Below are 22,422 nucleotides of genomic sequence, written 5' to 3'. Positions count from 1 at the left end.
CTTTTTTTATATGTTTCATGTGCTTAAGGAAAAAAATTATGAATGAAGTTGAAGTCACTTCAAAATTATAAGTATAATGTTCAATGTCTGTAAAAATATAGCGTGTTTTCTGTTTGATGACCAAAAGGAATCATAAAAACCGGTCGGAAAACAATAGTTTTTGCAAAAGCCCACAAAACCCTTTGAAGCTTTTTACTTGAGAAGGGTTTTTGCGTTTAGCTACTGGGTTGGAAGATAGGAAATGTTATTCTAAATTTTATTAGGGGGAAAGAATGTGCGTTTTGTAAAGAAAAATGCTAAACGTTGTAAAGAAAAATTTGTAGTTACAGCAATTAAAATCATAAATACAAACAAAATTTTAGTGACTTTAAAAGGAACAGTGGAATAAATGGGTCCATAGATTTACCTTGCTTTTAAATAATTCTGTTTAGTTTTTAAGATTTTCCTTTATATTTTCTCATTTTCCCACACATATCTTTCATTACTATTTATGCTATTAATTAATGACTTAATAATACAATTTTCTAATATTCTCACTATATTAACTTTTTCATTTAAAACAACATTTCCTGTTGAGTTTGCAACAACCTAATTACACTATTAATATGACCAGAAACTAGATATTTTTGTTCTAAACCCTTAAAAAACATTCTCAAACTTCTTGACTTTTACACAAAAAAAAATACCCCTTCAATTTCAAAAATGTTATGTTGTATAACAAAAGTTATTATCGCTAAAACTACATCAAATGAAATAATGTCCCTCAGCAGGACATTAGCTTGGCATTTTATTAAAAGGACATTTACACTTCATGCTCATGAAGTTGAAGAAAAACTATCCCTTGATTCATAGTGACAATTTTCCATTGTTACAAATTTTTATGCTGTTTTTTTTTCAACATGCGATTTTTATCAGTTTCAGAATTTTTTTCATTTGTTCTACATTTCATTTTATTTCATGTAGTTTGTTCTAGTTTTTTTGTTTGATTTTTTGTATCAGTGATTTTCTAACCCATTATTATAAAAAAAAATACAGGAAAAATTCACAAAGAAACTGTAGAAAAAAAACTTAAAATTTCCGTTAAATATTTAAACATGGGAATTTTTTAATGAATTTTAAATTCCTTGGGGTATTTCTAACATTGACATTTATTACATGTCTTGTGTGTGTTTTTTTCTTTGAACAATATCCTGTCATTAATCTTGTAAAAATTTTTACTTTAAACTTAGTTTAACTAAAGGTAAAGTATTGTTGTTTGTTTCTTCTCCAATTACTCTCTCACACATATTGTAGTTCTTTACGGAATTTGAACGCCCCCACGATTTTTATTGTTTTTTTGAGGTTTTGGCAGAATATACACACACATGTGTGGCCAAGTCGATCTCTTTCCATTCAGCAGTTTAAATGTAGAACAAAATCTAGAAATTCTCACATTAATTTTGTTTTTTTTTATATATTTTGTTCTCTTGTTTACGATGTAATTTAGTGTCAAAATGACATGTAAAGCTTAATTTATCTCTACTTAGATGTCATCACTTACATACATACAGTGACTAACAAAATATGTTTATAAAGGTATATGGGAAATGAAACTTCTTACATTAAAAGAACAATAGTTAAATAATCATAGATACTTTTTGTTGCTTCTTTTTGTTTGTATTTCTTAGCCATAAAAAATTGTTACCATATTTGTGTTATAAAAACAAACAATAAATTTGCATAAAAAATTTAATTAAAATAGTAAGTGGCAAGTGTGCTTGTTGCTTTTTTCACTATTAAAATTCTTTTGAAATTTTTTGTACTTAAAATGTGCTAAACGGAAGCGGAATTGTTTTTAAGTTTTACTTTTGATTAATTGAAATTTTATGTTGTATTTTTTACTTCGAAAAAAAACTATAAACTTAAATAAATGTCAATTAATTGTTGATAATTGTAATTTTATGAGCAAAAACATCAAATCAATCTAGTTCTTTTGGCAATTAATCATTTGTGTTTTCTTTATTTATTCTCTTTTCTTTGTAAGATTTTTCGTTTGCTTACCAAAACCTTAAGTAATTCTCAAGGTATTTTAAATAAAAGAAAACTAATAACAAAAGCCAAGAAAATTGAAAAACCATAATGAACTTTAAAACAGGGAGAAAGTAGATTTTCTTTAAAGCCAAAATGAGATCATCATCAATCATGAAAGATTTCAAAAGAACGCCCAAAAAACATTTGTAATTGAATAGTTTTTTTGTTATTGTAAAATTTAATTAAAAAAATCGGGGGTTGCAAGAAATAAAAAGTAATTAAATTTACAAGAAATCATTTTGTCATTAATTTTAATAAAAAAATTTAAAGAATGGTTTTTAAATTTAGGAAAAAGGAATGTTTAAAGGACCAAGGGTATTGCAAAGAAATAACACTAAATTAAACTATTTTATTCCATTTAACAAGATCCTACATAAGTTTAAGTATTTCAGTAAAATATTACTAACATTTTGTAACGAGTGTAAACTGTACAGTTCAATCACTAAATCATTAAATCCCCGACAATTGATAAATGGCAAATCTTTCCAAAGCCCTTTTCTTTAAAACTAAAGAAAACAAATACTACAAATTTCAAAAAACTAACATTAAAAGAACTATAACTGAATAAAAGAAAGAACTGTGAGAAAATTTCTTAAAAACAATAGATCGAAATGAAAATAATGTCCGCCACATTAATTCAAATATATAAATGCAAAATAATTTATACGCAAATGTTTCTTCTACATGATCATGATTTTCATTATTATCACTCAACACCATAATTACCATACCTACATGCACACGTTTCTCAGCAAAGGGGAAAGAAGAGATTTCCACATTTTGATAAATCAAAGGAAATGAGGTGGAACCATTAAAGTTTTATATTTCCAACATCTTTGAAGCGTTTATAAAGCGTTAAATTTAAATTCTATACAGACAACAAGAAGACAGTTGAACAATGGAAAAAAATGAAAAAAAACTTTAGCTTAATGACAAACAAGGGCTGCCAGGATCTCTTTAAAAGGATATTAGAATTTTTAACTTGCTTCTTATAAAAGTAGAAAGATATAAAGAAAGGTGACCAAGAAAATGTACCTTAATAAACAAAAATTAGTGGTTGCTATGAATTTTTAAATGTTCAAAGATTTACAAGGGGTTGTTTGTAATCTTTATACAAGCAATAGTTTGCCAAAAACGAAAAAAAACTGGTTAAATTTATCCATAAAATAAATAAAAAGAAAATTTTTATGGTTTTAAGCTGATAGTTCACCAAAAAAACTAGACCAAAAACTGTATACATTTAACACTTTGTTTGAGGTTTTATTAAATTATGCTTAAAGGTGGTAAAAGGTAAGGAAAAGGATATAAAAAGGATGTAATAGAGTGGATTTACAACTTGGAAATAAATTACAACTTTATAGCCGGAAGTTAGCAAAGAAAACCAATTTGCATAAAATTAAAGAAAATTGATAACATTTTAAGGTAAATTTACTAAGATTTTAAAAGAAATTTTTATCTAGAGGAAGAAAATAAGTCTTATAGCTAGAACAACTGGTATCTTAAGACTAAGGAAAGGTCATAAAATATATGATTAAATTGCCTCCAAAAATAAGTCTTAAAAAAAGGGTTGTTATTGGAATTAAACACCACCCAGCCAGCTGTCGTGATCAGCAGCAGTTTTCCTCATCTAAAGAAATTCTTTAATGGCAACAAACGTGTATTTTAAGGTGTTTGGAAAATTTATGACATAATCCTACGTTAACACTCGCTGGCTGGCTGGCTGTGTTACTTCACACGTTAAGTAGAGTATATTTAGGTGTTTGTCTGTCTGTCAGTGACCCATATAAAGATACATGAGTTTAACATTTGATCATTCACATGTGAAATACAAAAATGTCACTTTTTAGTGTCTTTTTCTGGGTGACACTTCCACAGTTAAGCCCGGCTAAGCCACTTGAGTTTTAAGAGCAACAACAAACAGCAAGACAAAAACCTTTACTCAACTGTCATACTGGATAGATAGATTTGGATAGTAAGTCTGTTTGGTGGTGTTGTGGCTGACTGGCTGTATCAATGATTTTTATGACTCGTGCTCTTAAGTGTATTTGTTTTTTTTTCTTTTAGTTGGAAAATATTTAAATTATTTTTAGTTTATTTTTGTGAAAATATATGATTGTTGGCGTAATATTAACAGCATGTGGTCTAATATTTATTACACAACAACGGCTTTTTCCTCCGGTTACTTTAACTCCCCAGCATTTTTGTAGCACATTTCATTTTAAAGTTGAAAAATAATTGTAAAAAAAAACAAGAAATTATTGAATAAATTTTCTTAGAAAATTTTGCAGAAAAATTTTTTTAAAATAGTTTAAGGTACAGTTGATAAAAAGTTAAAAATGTATGTAATTGAACATTCACCATCTTTTATGAACTACTAAGAAGTTGTTTAGAATCATTACAAGGTTAGGCGGTAAGAAATGACAGAGTAATGCATGAGGTATTAAAGCTATGGGAATAAGTAAAGGATTTGCTAGGAAATCGTTTAAATTTTGAATTAAACTTTTTGTATGGTTTAAAATGACTACAACCTTGAATTATTGTTTTATTGAAAATTCCCACATGATTTAACACACATCCGCCGTTTAATTTAACAATAATTCTTTTAGTCAGCGTTAAAAGAAATTACAATTAATCATTTAGTTTGTAGTATATTAAACGGCCGTTAGTTTTCACATTTATTTGAAAAACAAATAAAATATTAAAACGTATAAACTTTAAATCAGACAATGCATTGCTAAACTTTTTGCATACTAATTCATTCATATTTCTTCTTTAAAGCTAAAGGAATAAAACATACACTGAGAAAAATTTAATTGAGGAAAGACTTAGCTTGTTTTCCCCTTATAAGGAAAGCAATTGTCAATTTTAATAAAATTACTAATAATTTTCAAAACACAACAATTGATTAAAACATTAAAAGATTTAACAGTTTATTAAAAAGATTATAAATGAAAAACAACATTATTGTCAAATGATAGTGGGCGCAAGAATTATACTTATTTATCGCTTTTCAAATCTTTTAGCAAGCCACCAAGGTTGCCATATGCAATTAACTATTGTAATAATTTTGAAAAGCCAAGAACATTTTAATAAATTTTAAGTACGCGAGTATATGCAAGGTTCTTTATAATTAGTTTTGTATTAAATAATATTGTAGAAAAGAATTACTTCATGTTTTTTTTTTTTTATAAATTTTTTTTATTATTTTGATTTAAAGTTATTTGATTTGACAATAATTTGTCTTGAGAGTATTAAAACAAAATGTGTCTTGACTTTTAGCAAAAAGAAACAAGTGTTGATTATAAGTTGACAAGTAACGAAATGTCATTTTCAGTTATATTGTTGTTGTTAATATAACTTCTAAAGTAAAACAACAACAAAAAGTAATAAAAAGAACACATGTTTGTTTAAATATGAAAAACGCCCTCTATTTGATTATAGAATACCCTACAAATGGTAAAGGAGAAAAACAAATTTATTAAACACATATTTATAAAATTTTAATAAAATATAAAATTGATTATTTTGGCAAAACTAAATATATTAACCAAAAACTTTAAATAATTATGTTTCTTAATACACCTACTAAAATAGTAGTAGCTAAACTCCCAAAAACTATACATTAAATGTTGATTCATTACTTTTTTACCCTCTTTTAGTGTTTTTAACAAAAACAAACGCTTTTTTCTTAAGTTTCCAACTCACAAATACTGTATTTTTCAAGGCGTTATTACCAAATTGGCAATAATTGTTTCTAAAAACTAACTATTTCAAAATTACCACCATTAAACCTTATAAGAACAAATAAACACGTTTTTTATTTTTATTTGTTTTCATATGTTATTAGTTTTTTTTTTTTAACTTTTAATTAAATATTATATGAAATTGTATTTTAAACAATTTACAGCTAATTTGTTAATATTATTTTGATTTTATTCCCGTCATCGCTGACCCGTTGCTGACTTAAGCAACTCACATACATACTAGCAAAAAATAAAGAAACAATTGTACCGCCCGCGTTAGTTTTGAATTTGTTTTACTTCTGCTATTCTCCCAATACACTTTTCTAGTCTTCTAGTGGTCCATAAAGTGGCACCATCATAAAAAATATTAATTGAAGTTAGAAAAAAAACTTGCACTAAACTTATATAGTCATTTTAACAAAAGTTAACTTGCCATTTTTAATCCCTCATATACAATTAATGACTGAGTAAACTATAATATGAGTACAACTATGTAATATAGGCAGACTGGCGGACTGACAACACAACGTACACACATTCAATACTTTTTTTTCTGATATAAAAACTGATTATCTTAGCTTTAAAGATTGGTTTGAAATGAAAAAACGAAACATTAAATGTTTTTGATCTTAAAAATTCGAGAAAAAAACAACAAACCATAAATGAAAAATTAAAAATAAAATTGTTTATAGACTTTAAAAATTACATACTTAAATTGTTTACAGATTATGATCATTCATTCATGTAGTACGTAATATGTATAATGAAATTGTAAGACATACATAGAATCAATTTCTCAGAGATTAAGTTAAGATTTTTTGAAACAAAAAAGAATTTAAACTATAAGTAAACTCAATCCAAATAATCCTTAAACCAAATACTATTAACTAGGGTTTAGTTTAGTTAAACTTCACTTAAACTAACCACAGCAATAAAAAGTTTTTTAACCAAACAATTTCTTAACAAAACAGTTTATAACATATTTTAAGTTAAAACTTGTATTTCTAAGTAACTTAAACTATTTAGCCACTACAACTTAACTAACCAACGAAAAACTGATCGCTTTATTTCATATCATACCTGGTTTAGGAAAAATGTTGTTTAACCAAAACAAAATTTTCCTCGTTTGCAACAACGTGAAAATTATTTAATATTTTCTTTATTAATTAGTCTATTTTAAAGAAATTTTATTAACGCCTTAAAAATTATAACTAACAAATTGAAGAAAATGCTATAAGGAACAAAACATAAACCAGTAATTATTTTTCAAACTCTAATTTGTATAAATTTCGTTTAATTAATTGTTTGGCAAAAAATAAATGTAAAACATTAAAACGGTTTTGCTGTTGGCTGTTTGTTTAGCAAAATGTTTAAAATAATAAAAAAGGGTGGTTGGTAAAAAAATTTTGCCTTCATCATCTCATGGGTAGATGATAAGGCATTTCTTTAGCATTAAGATTTGTTTACTTTAAGAGGAAACATTTCTTAAATTTAGCAAGGAAATGATTAATCATATTTGTAATTAACAAAGATAAAGGATAATTGTATACATTCTTAAAAAAATCCTTATTAACCATTTTTTATAAATATTTACCAGCCTCTTTAAGACTTGACAAAATAATCTACAGCAGCTGTAACTGTAACTTTTAGCTTTTTGGAAAATTTTTTAAAAATATATTAAACCATCACCGTTGCATCTTTAAATTATTCTTTAAAAGTTAATTTATTTCCCGCCAAATATCATTGTTGCACTTGTTGCAACAGTCTTTAACTTTTATCACACAATATACGTGTGGCAAAATGATGCATTAAGACAATTTAACACTTGCTCCGTAACGTATCACTGAACACCCAACCCAACACACATAACTGTCTAACTGATCATGCAAACTTCTTAAACGTAATCATAAATTAAAAACATAATTTTAAAATGAGAATATCATGTCAAAAACTTATACTCATTAGCATTTTACATACAATTTTATGTTTCTTTCAGTTTAGTCTATTATTTAAATGAACCTTTTGTTTTCTAAATTAAAGTTAATTAAACAATGTGCAAAAAACCGTGCGCATGCGCGTGCCAAATTATGAAAAAAAAAAACTAAATTTGCATATTTATGGATAATTTATTAGAGCGCAAGCGTGAGCATCCCTTTATAAATGTCAGTTTGTTTTTGACAATTTGAAGAGGGCATGTTTAATTTTTGCACAAAACATGCCAAAAGTATTGTTTTAGTTTCAAATTTAAAAAGATAAATAAAAAAGATTCGGCTACGAGGGTTTGTAAACATGCAAATAAAATTTGCATATTTTTGCATAAAAATGCATGTTAAGGGTTATATGCAATTGGTAAAATATATTTTTAAAAGAAATTTTTAAATTTAATAGAAATATCAATTCTTTAAAACTATGTTTTGTCATCTAAATTATATTTTTAAAACCATTTTGTTCTTGATTTAATCTTAATGCATCATCTTTATTTTAAATGACCACTAAAAACCCTTTTCCCCATAAACAGTTTATGTCAAAAATCTATATATTTTCTTAATAATTTAAGTACTTACAATAATTTCTTCATGTATCTTTTGCGTGCCACCAGGGTGTAGGATTCTTTATGACCATTACTAATGTATTTCATTTTGTCGTTTTTCTATGTGATCGTTTTCGTCGCCAAGTTAATCCAGATATCAGAATAGAAAATCTCTTCAATAAATTTCCAGGTCTGACTAGTGACAACCGACAGGACAAGTTAATTCTCACGTTAAATAATTCGTTTCCTTATAAGTAATATAAAATTTACTTAAATAGTTTAAAATAGTAAAAATCAGGTACTTTTTTCTATGTTCAAGCAGAGATATTTTGACCGTAAAATTGATCTTTTTCCTTTTATTCTTCTTTATTGCTTTTGTTTATTTAGGGTCAATTCACTTAAAAGGATTCACTTTTTGTTTGAGATTTTTGTTTTTAAAGATTGTTATCTCTTGTTTAGTAAACAGGTAAATTCTTTTGTTCTGTTTTTTTTTTTTGGTTCCTTTAACGTTTCATTTTCAAACTTATACAAAAAATCTTAAAAATTATATTGCACCATTAAATATGTAATTTTATTTAATTTTAAATTTACACTAAACACGTTTTGAATTAAAAAATGTTGTATTTTCTTTGAAGAAAATAAAAATCTGTTCAATAAAATTTTCTCACAAATTTAATCCAAAAATTGATTCGTTCTCGTTTAAATTTCTAAACACGTTTTATTTGTTTCTTTTAAATAAAATCGCGCTCACGTTTATCCGTTTGTTTTTCAATATTCGTTCGTTATAAATTGTTTTCTCAATAACTTACAGCCCTACCTATCGTTACGACAATAAGTTTAAAACTAAATTAAATTTCACGAGACGTTAGTATTTTGTTCAATTATTCTTTTCTAATTATGTAGTGAGTGAGTAAGTGAGTGTGTATTTCAACCCCTGTGTGTTTTACGGTTCTTTTCAGCACGTAGGTTTGATGACAACATGTTGTTGATATGTATGATCCGACTACAAACTTAATTCTTACAACCGAGGATCACTGCACAACTTCATAATGATGTTTGTAGAGAGTTCAAAAAAGGGGTGGTTGCATTGTAAATGTTGTAAATGCACTTTTTTGGTATATTTCTGAAGTGGTTTTACAGCTTGTTGTTAGAACAGGAAATGTTCTACTTATAGTTTATTTATGCATATATGAGAATTTTTACAATGATATAAAAATATTTATCGGAATAATGGTGAACATTTTAATATGCATCCGAGAGAGACAGTAATTTTCACTAACCTGGTTGGCTCTAATTCGTCTTTCGTCACGGATGTACTCTTTGTAAACGAGGGTGAAGATAATCGTCACTTTAGTGTCCCCTTTGTAAGCGAGAGAGTGGAAACTTAAACTTAAAAAACAAAGTTAAGCTTTTTGTTCATCTCTTCGTAGTCTATGGGGTGACGATTGGTTTCCTCGTAGGACAAGCTCATGTTGCCTAGGGCTAATCCTAAGTGGTAGGTTAATTAGGTATTTCTAAACTGTCCAACCGAACTGCTGGCTGTTCATACATATGATTGATATGACCACATGTAAAATGTTCGATTATTTTACAATGAAATTTCTATGTTTGCAAGACTATGACTGACTGTATGCATTACAAATACATATCTTAGCAATGTAGCTTATGTGGTCAGTGGCTCATTGAAATTAAATCTTATAAATATTAGTATTCTGTGAAAAAACTTGAGCCATAAAATGGATTTTTCATTGAAATGTGCTTCGGACTTTTCTAATTACAACATGTTGGAAATCTCACTATACCAACCCCTATCTATTTTAGTTCGAACGTTTGTTGAACCATCATATTCAAATACAGTAGTTTTCCGATTTAACGACCATTCAATTCTACGAACATCGCATTTAACGAACAAGCTAATTTTTCCTATTGATTACCTTAAATAACGAACAAAACTTGTTTTTGTACTCTGTTTAACGAACTAATAAAAATATTATTATTTAATGAAGATAAAATGACATTTATCAAAAATAACAAATAACCTAAGTTGTAGCAAAAAACTATACCGTTGTTTTAAGCGGTGCTTTTATACCCAAAACTGTAACACATTCTGGGTTCTTATTAAATTTTAGTTCGATGTAGCTATGTCCGTCCGTCCTTCAGATAATGACTTTAACGCTCAATACTCGCTTAACAATACGAGTACTCCGACGAAATTCAATACAAACATGTTCTATACTAACCGAAATCTCTAACAAATTTTATGGGAATCGGTCCATAATTGATCTTACCCTCCATATCAGGCCCCCTTAAGAAAATTACTTCAACGCTCATTACTCGCTTAAAAATACGAGTATAGCGATGAACTTCGAGAAATAACTTTAAAGCTCATGACTGAATTAAAAATACAGCGATTAAATTCGACACAAATATGGTTTGAAGGTGGGTATATAAGATTCGGAATTTTGTGTTTGTGCTATTTTATAAAATACATTTAAAAATATTTTATGTACCTATTTTTAATTATTTTCCTACCAAAAACCCACGTTTTAGTTAGTACTGCATATAACGAACTTTTCAATTTTACGAACAGGCCTGACAACATATGGGTTCGTTAAATCGGAAAACTACTGTAGTGCCATTGGGAATACATCATGTCATTAGAAGATCTCACATTTAATTATAATTTCCATACTGATTGGATGGGTTCTACATGTCTGATTGCAGCTCAAACTTATACCCCCTGATCAGTTAATCAGAATATGTTATAAATAAAGTTTATTGATCTTTTAAATTCTGAATACTTTGCATTGATAACCACAATTAATACAAGTTATGTGGGATAAAAAGAATGCAAATAAAAAACGAATGGAATCTATAAAATTTGCACATATTTTGTTTATAGTTCTTGGCTGTTTTGAATGCAACTTTGCTGTCAAACCCAACATTTAGTAAGATCATACCAACTACGAAACTTCATAATGATGTTGTTTGTAACCGATGTAAAAGGGAAATGCTTGCCAAATGTCAGAATGCAATTTATGAATGTGTAAACAGTTTTAAAATGTTGCTGCTCCAGTTATATAACAACTTTAGAGCGGATGATCTTTTAATAGGGAAATGTTCTATATGAGAAGGTCATTGATCTCTAAAATTGCAAACAGAAATGTGATGAAAATTATGAGATGAATATGAAACGTTTTTGGGAGCGGAGTGTAATAAATTATATGTTTTCGTTTCAAGTAATTAAAATATGCCGTTCGTAAACATGATGCAGTCTCAATGAAGAGACTAATTTTTTTTTTTAATTTGGATATATTTATTTAAACGATGACAATTTTATATAAATATCGTTGAGACCTTTTCCTTTACATCCTAAAACACTTTTCCGGTTGTATGGAATTTTTAAATAAATAACTTAAATTTTTTAAAATTTAATTGTAGCAACAACTGTCATTATTTCAGCTTTAATTCCATTCGAATATTTAAGGCGTTTCTATTTCTTGCTCAAATACTAACAATAAATTCCCACATAAGTTACTTTTTGATTTTTTTAACATTCAAATTCAAAATCTTTGAGATTAACCGCAAAAACAGCTTGTCCCAATTATAAATTCTTGAAAATAAAATTTATTATCTCTATTAACTAACATCCCTTCAATTATAAAAAACACACACAGAAATCTTTAAAGAAATACAATTGCTGCGGGAGCTGTAAGTGTTTTTCTGTTTATCAACCTCTATTGTTTAATTGGTTTGTATTTCCCAAAAAAATATGAAAAATAATTTTTTGTTGTGGTTTTTTCATTCAATAATCTCTACACCGCTAAAAGACACACTTAAATTTAAAAAAAAACGTTCACCCTGATTTTGTTACATTTTTAAAAAAGGTCTACGTTCTTAAGTATAGATTTTTTTATTATTTTTTCGCTTTAGAGTGCTTGGGTAGTGAACCCACTATGTGTATTCACTATATGTATAAGATAAAGAGGGTTCTTTATAAAAAATTCAATGAAGAATAAAAGAATAATGTGAAAAAAAATTAAATATCTAGAGCACGCGTTAAAAGAAACCCCTTAAGATTTAATAAAGGGTCAAATTGATGAAAATATATTGTCATTAGAAAGAAATAAAAAGTTTATCAAGGGTATAAACGGCTTTTAATAATTATTCAACAAGATTACGTTAAACGATTTAAATTAACAATTTACATTTCCTTTTTAGGGATATTCTTTTTTTTTTTGGTTGAAATTTTGCAAGTTCGAAAATTTAATTTTATGTTTATTCAGCTTTCGTTTTTAGTCTTTAATTTATTTAAAAAGGTATTTATTTCAATTTAAATTTAATAAACATTTTATTATATTCATTTACCAGAACAATGGCTATTCAAACTACCCAACACACTCTCACATAGATACTCATGTACTTGCAAAAGGAATAACTTCAATTGCAAATAAAATATTGTATGTGACCGTGTACTTGCACAAACACATACATATACACTCACATACAAACTGATAGCAAAAACATTACGAAAATTAAACAAGTGGGGATGGTGGTCATAGTTGGTTATGGGTGTTACGCTACTAAAAGAAAAATATTCGAATAAATAAGAAACGAAAACATTTTTCAAGTATATGGATTAAAGCCATCAGATTGAAAAAGAAATATTAATGAATTTTTAATTCTATATAATATGAGTCCTTCTTTTCAATACTTTTGCAATTACTATAATAAGGAGACTAAACTATATCCTGTTCTCTTTAATGTGTAGGGTACCTAAATGTTTTGTTGAGAGAGAACATAAAGAAAAAAATTAACGCAGAGAGTACGTTCACCTATTTGTGTTTCCTTTTTCCTATTGTGTCACTACATGGTAATTTAATACAACACATTTACATTGACGCATATAAACCAAAACACATACAGGCAAATACATACATACATATTTACTAACAAGTATACTGCATACATTAGGGCGCCACCAGTTATGGGGAAATAAAAAATCCTCCATAATTTTTTTTCTTTAATATTAATTAATATATATATGTAACTTCTATATCGATCAAGAAAAAACTTAAACCTTTATTTTCTTTTCGGTCATGAAGGATCATACAATGCCCTACACCAAAGAGTGTAGGTTGAGAGTTTTTTTAAGGATCAATATTATTCTGAATGTAATACTTTATAGTGAGTATAGAGCATTTAAGCTACGGTTTTACAAATATTAAAACTAATACAAGCTTCAGCATTATAGTGGTGTAGGGTGTAACTCTTAGAAATCATCATTTAGTTGAAAACAGTGACAATAATTTCGGGACAAACTTAATTTCAAATACTCAAGCAAAAATACGACATCAACACTTATTATTAGGGTGATCGATTATTCGACATTTTCCAAAAACCGGTTTTCGAATAATTCGAATAGTTGACATTTAAAAAAAACCGGTTGATATTTTTCAAATTCAGAAAAAACCGGTTAACCGGTTTTTCATTAATTTGAAAAACTTAATGTTTATGTTTAAATTTGATTAATAAAACATGGCCCAAAATGATTTTTAACAGTTTAAAAGATTATAACTTTAGATCTAGTCGTCTGATTTACATTATTTCTTCAATATAAAAAAATTAGGAAAAAAGTGCGACACTTCTGTTAAACATAAGGTACTATGTAATCCTAGCTTATTTTAAAAGCCCGGTTTAGGAAATTTGCATAGGCATTCCAACACTTCCATAAAATTTCAGCCGTAAATTAATTATTGTAATTGGAATATAATCTTAAGATTGATAAAATTTATCAAACAGTTATCAATTTTACAAATAATTTTTTTTAATTAGTTAGGAAAATCAAAAAGTTTTAACCAAAGGAGCTGTAGAAAAATATGCGATAGTTCCTCGACTCGAAATTTTTAATATTTAGACGGGCTGTAATATTATTTCCCTAAAAATTTCATTTAAATAATCTTTGAATACAAAGCAAATAAAAGTATTCGAAACCGGGTTTTAAAAAGTGAAAAAACCGGGTTGTTCGATATTCGAAAAATCAACATTAAGAAAAAACCGACACTGGTAAAGCAGAAAAAACCGGTTTTTAAAACCGGTTGAAAAATCGAGTCGATCACCCTACTTATTATACATCAACAGTAATCATACAATTTTGGTTGCTGTTGTGAGTGGCATTGCACAGTGGCCGATATAATAAATAATCATAATATCTTCAAATTCTCAACTTTATATAACAATACATATAGAAAAACATCGAAACCATTTAAAGTAAAATTTGTGGGTTCTTTGGTGCAAAGAAATGATTAAATTCGAATATTGGATGGATTGAAACATAATATTTGATTTTACATTGTATAGTATTATATAGTGTTCTCGGACATAATTGATTTCCCAAAAATATGCATCACGAGAATAAAACCTAGTTATCCATCGTCCCACTGTACAGTTGTAGTATATAGAAAAATTTAGTAGTAGTATTTATAAACAAACACACCTACATAAATATCAGTTGTAAGGAACGTCAAGTACAATTACAAATAAACATTTGCACAAATATTGTTACAAACATACATATAACAGAGTATAATATTAAACAAGTAAGAAAGTATAGTCAGGCGTGGCCGACCATATTATACCCTACATCAGTTATGAATTTTAAATGTGATTTATTTTTCATAAAGCGTAAATTTAAGCAATTTATGGACGAAAAACTTTTTCTTTGTGGAAAAATGGACCGATCCCGGTAAAATTTAATGAACGGACTATATTTATTTGTGCTGAATTTCATCGCGATATTAGTGTTTAAAAGTGAATTTTGGACATTCAAGTAATTTTCCGAAGGGCACTTTGTATGGGAGCTAGGGTGAAATGAGGCCCGATCTTCATTAAATTTAGCAAGGCCAACATGGTTTGTAGAAAATTTATCGAGATACAAGTTTATTTAACATAATTATGAGCTCAAATGCCCTATTCGGAGTGGTTCTGTGGTATGGTGGCTGGGTGATATAATGGACCAATTTCAACCATTTTCAATAGGCTTCGTCCTCCATATGTGTCAACTTTCATCCAATTATCTTGAAAATTGCGACCTGCACATGGGCAAACTAGCCAGCTAAACGGACGGACATGGCTTAATCGACTCAGAAAATGATTCTTGTCATATTTTAAGGTGGGTATAGGACGAATATTTTTGTGCGTTTCAAACATCAGAACAAACTCAAAATACCCTCCCCACTAAAGTGGTGTAGCGTATAAAAACAACTGTAGGAGCGAAAACATTTTCTAAAGCAAAAAAAGCAATAGAAAAAAACATAAAAAGCTTTTGTTCTTGTATTGGTAGGCTCTTAGGGAAGAAAAAAATCAGCCTAAGTAGTTAAAACGGCTTTGAAAATGAAAAGAGAAAACACAAAAACAGGAAGAAAAGTAAAAAACAAAATATTCAACACTTGTTGTAAAATTTCATACAGAGAGAGGGGTGAGTGAGCAGGGGGCAGGTGATGGAAAGTACCAACTATTTGGGAGGTTGCATGTTTTTCGCATACTTCACACTTGTAAAATTCTACTGTTTTTTAAAAAAATATATCCTTCATAAGTCTATATTTTTTCCTTATTTTTCGTTTTCATTTGGAAAACATGAGAGTTCATAGATTTTGTTTTATTTTCATGTTGCATTACGAACAAACTTCTTCTTAGACATTCTACTTCTACACGATTTTGTTTTTTATTTATTTCTGTTGTTGCATTTTGTTGAGTGTTTGTTGTTTGCAAATGGTATGTATGGTGGTTTTAACCATCAGTTTTGAGAGTTACAACAGCAAAGACGTTATCACAGACAAGCCTTCTTGCAACAGCAGCAATGCAACAACAATCATATTGCGACGTATGCATGTAGTCATCAGACTTTATACAGCATAATTTATGAATTATGTACAACAGCCTACACTGTTTCCTACAATATTGAAAGGACAAATATGTAATTAAGATTTTTGAAATCATAGGAACTTCATAGAGGAAACAGTGTAACCCTCAACCAAAGTTTACTAACTAGAAGCCAGTTATTTATGTATTACATAAAAAATGTGAAAAAAATCACAATTATAACTTTTTCACTCTTTTGTTGAAAATTAAAAAAGAAAATGAAATAAGAAAAGCAGAATGAAAATGAAGAAAAAATTTTGTTACTAGAAATTATTTTCCTGAATAGGTTCCGACGGGTAACAAAGTTGGCACTTTACAATTTTTTATGTCGTTTTTTTGCTTTTACACAACATAATTAAAGAAATGAAGAAAATAAAAAAAGTTCTACTCATATAAAATGGAAAGGAAACAAGGATATGAATAAAAATAACGTCTGTATAAATAGTGATTATGTGAAATTATGTAGAGAAAAATGGCCGGAGAAAAAAACGAAAAAAAATTTATTATTTTATTAAAAGCTTGTATTAAATAAAGTGAAATTTTCTTCATTTTTCTAGTTAAAATGTTTAAAAAGAAATTTATTTAGTTGTATTCTTAAGTTTAAAATTATTCATGGCATGTTGATGCACTGGGAGAAATTATTACTGATTTTGTCTTTTGCTTAAAAAGTTATAGTCATGGGAAACCATTGTCTGGATTATAAAATAGAATATAGTCTGGACTACAGAATAGACTATAGAATAGACTGAACTATAGAATAGACCAGAGTCTGGACTATAGTCTGGACTATAGAATAGACTATAGTCTGGACTATAGAATAGGCTATAGTCTGGACTATAGAATAGGCTATAGTCTGGACTATAGAATAGACTATAGTCCGAACTATAGAATAGACTATAGTCTGAACTATAGAATAGACTATAGTCTGGACTACAGAATAGACTATAGTCCGGACTGTCCAGACTATAGTCTATTCTATAGTCCAGACTATAGTCTATTCTATAGTCCAGACTATAGTCTATTCTATAGGCAAGACTATAGTCTATTCAATAGTCCGGACTATAGTCTATTCTATAGTCCAGACTATAGTCTATTCTATAGTCCAGACTATAGTCCATTCTATAGTCCAGACTATAGTCTATTCTATAGTCCAGACTATAGTCCATTCTATAGTCCAGACTATAGTCTGTTCTATAGTCCAGACTATAGTCTGTTCTATAGTCCAGACTATAGTATAGAACTATAGAATAGACTATAGTCTGGACTATAGAATTGACTATAGTCTGGACTACAGAATAGACTATAGACTGGACTATAGAAAAAAAAAATAATGGAAAACTTTTATTTTCCACTGTATGGCTTCTAGTCTGTAGACAAACAATTTAAAAATTTAATGCAAAATGACAGTAAGGACAGAGTGTGAACAGTAACCATGTAAATTTTTAAAATTTTACAAAAGTATCTGTACTGCAACCCTAGAGTTACAATGAAGAAATAAATCCAAAACAGAAACACAGAAAAGAAGCCTTGCAACACAATTTGTTGAAGTGTTTGTCATTTTACTCAAAATAAGAAAAAAAATTAATAGAAAAATTTTTAGAATTATTTTTTTACATTTTACTATAACAAAAAACTGTATGTTTTCGAAGAGTTCAACACAAGTTGTTATAATGGGCTAGGAAGATTGAAAGCAGGCAGGGCTGACTGAATGTCGGAATGAATGGTTGATTATTTGGTCGCTGGGTTATTCAGACAAATTACAGTGGAAAATGAGTCTACATTCAACATACATAAGTGGGTATGGAGTCTTTAAATGCACTTTAATGGAATTAAAACAAACGAAATAAAATATAAAATAAAAAAATCACAATTAAATAAAAATGAAGAGTGAAAATAAAAAAATATGCATAAATGATAAAAAAGGAATAAATGTTATGAATAAATTTAAATTAATTTAAACAAAATTCAAGCCTATAAAAATATTAAGCAAAAAGGAATCTAGACTACCAGGCATATCAAGATTAAAAACACACATAAAGCAAAAGATTATTAAAAACACATAATTAACCTTTTGAAATTTGAACAGAAAAAAAGTTGAATAAAGTCTCCAATGTCACTGTGAATTATACAAAAAAAAATATCTAAAATCAGATAAGATTGTCAGTCAACAAGAGCTAACAATGTGTGAGTGAGTGAGTCTATGCAGGCAGGGTAAACTAGAAAGTTTTACCCTTTTCACACTCTTGTATGAAAATATGAAAAAAAAAATAAATATTAAAATAGAAATGTTAATAGAAAGGTAAATGAGTAAGTAAGAGTTAAAGAGAACTCAATTCAAATCTATTTTATTATTTGCATTTCGAAAAAAAGAAAAATAAAACAAACAACACATCATCATAAAATAAAGCAAAAAAACCTTTTAAAAGCAAAATGACTACTGCGTTTGTTTTTCTATGCCAACATTTTTCATTTTATAGATCATTGTCCTTTGAGTTAGAGTTATGTGTGTGTGTGTTGTGCAAATGTGTGTATTTAAGTCTATAGTCGTCTATTCATTTCAAAACTTTTCCTCTACAGACACTTAGCCACTCATACATGCTGTCACCGTTGTCTGACTGCCACACACTGAAAAGACATCAAAATTTTGCCTCTTTTATTGTGTGACATTTTCATCAATGTCTGTTAAAGATTGAAATCTAGTTGAAATCTTGTTTGACTGATATTAAGGATTGGAAGTGATCAAATTATTCAAATTCAGGCTACGTGGATAACGAAAAATTTCCTATTTCATGGGGTACTTGATTTCAGAAAGCAACTAATATTTTTTGCTAATATCTTAGATTTTCTCTACGAAATCTGCGAGTAACCAAATGAATGGTTTTATTTCTACAATATTGGTCGACTCAACGAATTTTATTTGACAAATGGGCCAAACACCCGGTATTTGAACAAATAATCTCAAAACATATTTTTTTTAAGAGGAACCCAATATATCTTCTTATAGTATTTCAGATTGATCAAAATATTATACAAATTTTAATTTATAGTCATTCCAGTTTAACTTAGATCAGTCCTTAAAAATTTGTTTACTCAAATCAAATAGTTTATGCGATTCATTAAATTTTTAAAAAATTGGTTTGACATTAAAAAAAAACTAAAAATAATTAGAAAATGTTTTAATTAAAATGTCATTTTTAATTATTCATTTAATTGAAATTTGTTTATAACTCGTTCATATTTAGAGCAACAAAACTCCTGGAAAATTTAATTTTTTCATTAAAAAATACTATTTAATGTAAAATTAATTTAAATTTATCGCTTTTAAATTTAATTTGATATATTTAAATGTTGGTGAAGACTTTTAATTAAAATCCTAAAGCGATAAATATGCTTTTATAACTAAATAAAATAAATATGCTTTAAAAGCTTTTTAATTTATTGCGAAAATATTTATAAATGTTGGTGTTTGTAAATAGAATGTGGATATGTGCATGTTTAATGAGTGTGTGTTTGGATATTTACAAATAAAATTGTTTGATTTGTATGTAAGAGTATTTAAATAAAGTCAGCAATTTGAAATAATCAAAAGATCATACTTAACATAATATATTTACAAATATTTGTTTTTGCTTACCAAATAAACAAAATATTTTGTTATTCCAATTAATCTTTTATTCATTAGACATTGATGAAAAATATGTAAAACTTACCTGTAAAGAAACAAATAAAGAAATATTTTTTACTAATAATATAATTTCAAATAAAGCTATAAAGGATATAATAATCGGTTTCATTAATTATGCATTTGAAACTATTGAATTCCTTTATATTTCATAATTTTTAAATTTGCTACGATTTAATTATTTTAAAATCTGATCACTAACATGCGTAAGCTTCATATTCTATAAACATGTTATATATTTGTACTTATGAACATTTTGTTACCGACATTTCTACTGAATGAATGAAGAAATGCCTTAAAGGTTATACGTATAAGATCTTAATTGAAATATCAAAGAAAACTAATTGTATTTATAAATAGTTTCTTTTGATATTTCAATTTTCTCTTTACAAATGGATAAGATTATGGGAATAAAGAAAATTTGTATATATGATTTTTGTGAAATGGAAAAGAAAATAAAACATTTACATCTTCATTTTGAGCATAATTAACTAATATACTAATTTAATTAAATAATAAAGAACAAATTGGTACTTAAACATTTCATTTAAGTAAGTTAATAAAGGAAAAGACAAATAAGTAAAAACAATTTGGAATAAAGACTTTCTAAAGAAAAATTAAATATAAAAAAAGGAATCAGAAAAATTCTAACGTTATGATTCCAAAACACATATTCGATCAATATTTGAAAGCACGAATTGGAACCTGAAATATTCTTATAAAGTAGTAAATAATTATAAGTAATGTTACTATCTTAAAGAAAAATCTTAATTTGGAATAGGACATTCATCCGGTCAAATTAGGAAATTATTTTTTTTATACATTTTAAATAAACACATTGTAATTTTATAATCTCTTCAATATTTATTTAAAATAACTTTTACAAAATCGTAAATCTTTCAAAATTTAAGCCATGAAAAATTCAGTTTGGGCATTATTGATCCAGCTGATATAAGCGGAGACACGAGTGTAAATCGAAGGCATTTGAGCCAAACCGCAAGGAATGTAACCCCAGGAAACAATACCAATCAATTCAGCAGGAGCATTTTCGTATTCCTTAACCAAGGGGCCGCCAGAGTCACCATTGCAAGCAGAGATGCTTTGTTGCAAGGAGTCCGAACACAAGTTGGTTTCATGGATGGGAGCATCAGCGGGCAAAGTGGCCTTACATTTGTTGAATTCTAACAATTTGGGTGGTCACAGTTTGTAAAGTGCTGGCAGCAGTCAAGACATAAGATTTAGGTTGACCCCAACCATACAAATGAGTTTCACCTTCATGGATTTCCTCGGGAGCTGGCAAAACGGCCGGTTGTACCCAGTCGTTGAATTCGAAGGGTTGTGAAACATGCAAAATGGCAATATCGTAAGGGCCTACACCACCACTGTAGTTTTCATGTACCTTGCCATAGTCCACAACACGGGATTGAGTCTTGGCATCGTAATTAGTAGCGCTTGTGGAGACCAGCAACAACACCCATACCCACAGGGTTGCTAATGCAGTGAGCAGCGGTAACAATCCAGTTTTATTGATGAGGGTACCACCGCAAATGTGTGAATGCTTGGAGGTTCTGCTCAAGGATACAATATAAGGAGCGGAATGAGGTTCTGCATCTTGTCCCTTAATAATGTAACCAGTGGCAAAACTGGGCATTAATTTTTGAGCAATGTTGGAGAAGGAAGCAGCATGGGCGCAAGCCACCAAAACAGCGAAGACTACAAGAACTTTCATGTTTACTTTTCAATTGCAAACTGAAACTGATACTGACTGTTAGAGGCTATTAGGTTTTTATAGGTTGCTTTAAGTATTTAGGATCATAAATTACTGGACTTTTCTAGTCTGAATTTTTATTAGCATAATCAATGACGTATGTATGTATTTCCCTTAATCAAATTTATTTTGTATCGGTGAACTTTTCAAAATTTTTAACAAAAATTTTAAATGGATGATTTACAACTCAAAAGTTATTTATTTATATTGATCGTTATCGGCAATTTTGATTAACAAAAAGTGCACTTGTTCTTTTAATCGAGGAGACATAATAAATACAATTATCTATAAGTCTAGTTAATTCTAGGGACTTCCGAATTAAAATTTTGATTAGAGGCAAAGTTCTATAAACTAATCGGTCAGATATTAAGAGCCCAGAATTGAACACAATTGGTTAAGGGTAGTTTTTGCAGTTAACGGCATAAATAATGATCAAATGTCTTTCGTAATAGAAAGATAGAATTTGTTACTAATATCCTTTATTAAGTGATATCCTATTAATAAATATAAAAATTCTTAAAATTTATAAGAAATCCCATTTAGTCGAGGTGGTCTGAATTATCGCATTATAATATTCAGTGTAATATGATGATATAGAGGATGTTCGGAAATTGAAGCATTTTAATTTATTTCAAAATAAATTATGTTAATCTTATTAAAAGCCAATTTCAATAACTATGGGAACTAATACTTCACACACTTACAGCCA

The 22,422-nt window shown here is 28.1% G+C and overlaps 1 protein-coding gene and 1 pseudogene across 5 annotated transcripts in view; both read right to left on the bottom strand.

Moving 5' to 3' along the window:
* The window catches only part of LOC119607614 (rap1 GTPase-activating protein 1), a 118,704-nt gene that overhangs the window by 57,948 nt on the left and 38,334 nt on the right, over nucleotides 1-22,422 (bottom strand). The window contains exon 1 of one of the 5 annotated variants that reach the window (XM_037961636.1): nucleotides 8,378-9,188. The exons of the other annotated variants lie outside the window; for them this stretch is intronic. Within the exon in view, the coding sequence (XP_037817564.1) occupies nucleotides 8,378-8,451 (74 nt within the window). The 5' untranslated portion in view covers nucleotides 8,452-9,188. Of the gene's footprint in view, nucleotides 1-8,377; nucleotides 9,189-22,422 lie in introns of those variants that run through there. 5 annotated transcript variants of the gene reach the window in all.
* LOC119607672 lies at nucleotides 20,790-21,693 on the bottom strand (annotated as a pseudogene).

The sequence above is a fragment of the Lucilia sericata genome, unplaced genomic scaffold (genome assembly GCF_015586225.1).
Source record: "Lucilia sericata isolate MDLA Ls3-8-SP2 unplaced genomic scaffold, ASM1558622v1 Contig000019F_arrow, whole genome shotgun sequence".
NCBI lineage: Eukaryota > Metazoa > Arthropoda > Insecta > Diptera > Calliphoridae > Lucilia > Lucilia sericata.
The sequence above is the reverse complement of the archived record's forward strand: the minus strand, read 5'-3'. Positions and strand labels throughout refer to the sequence as shown.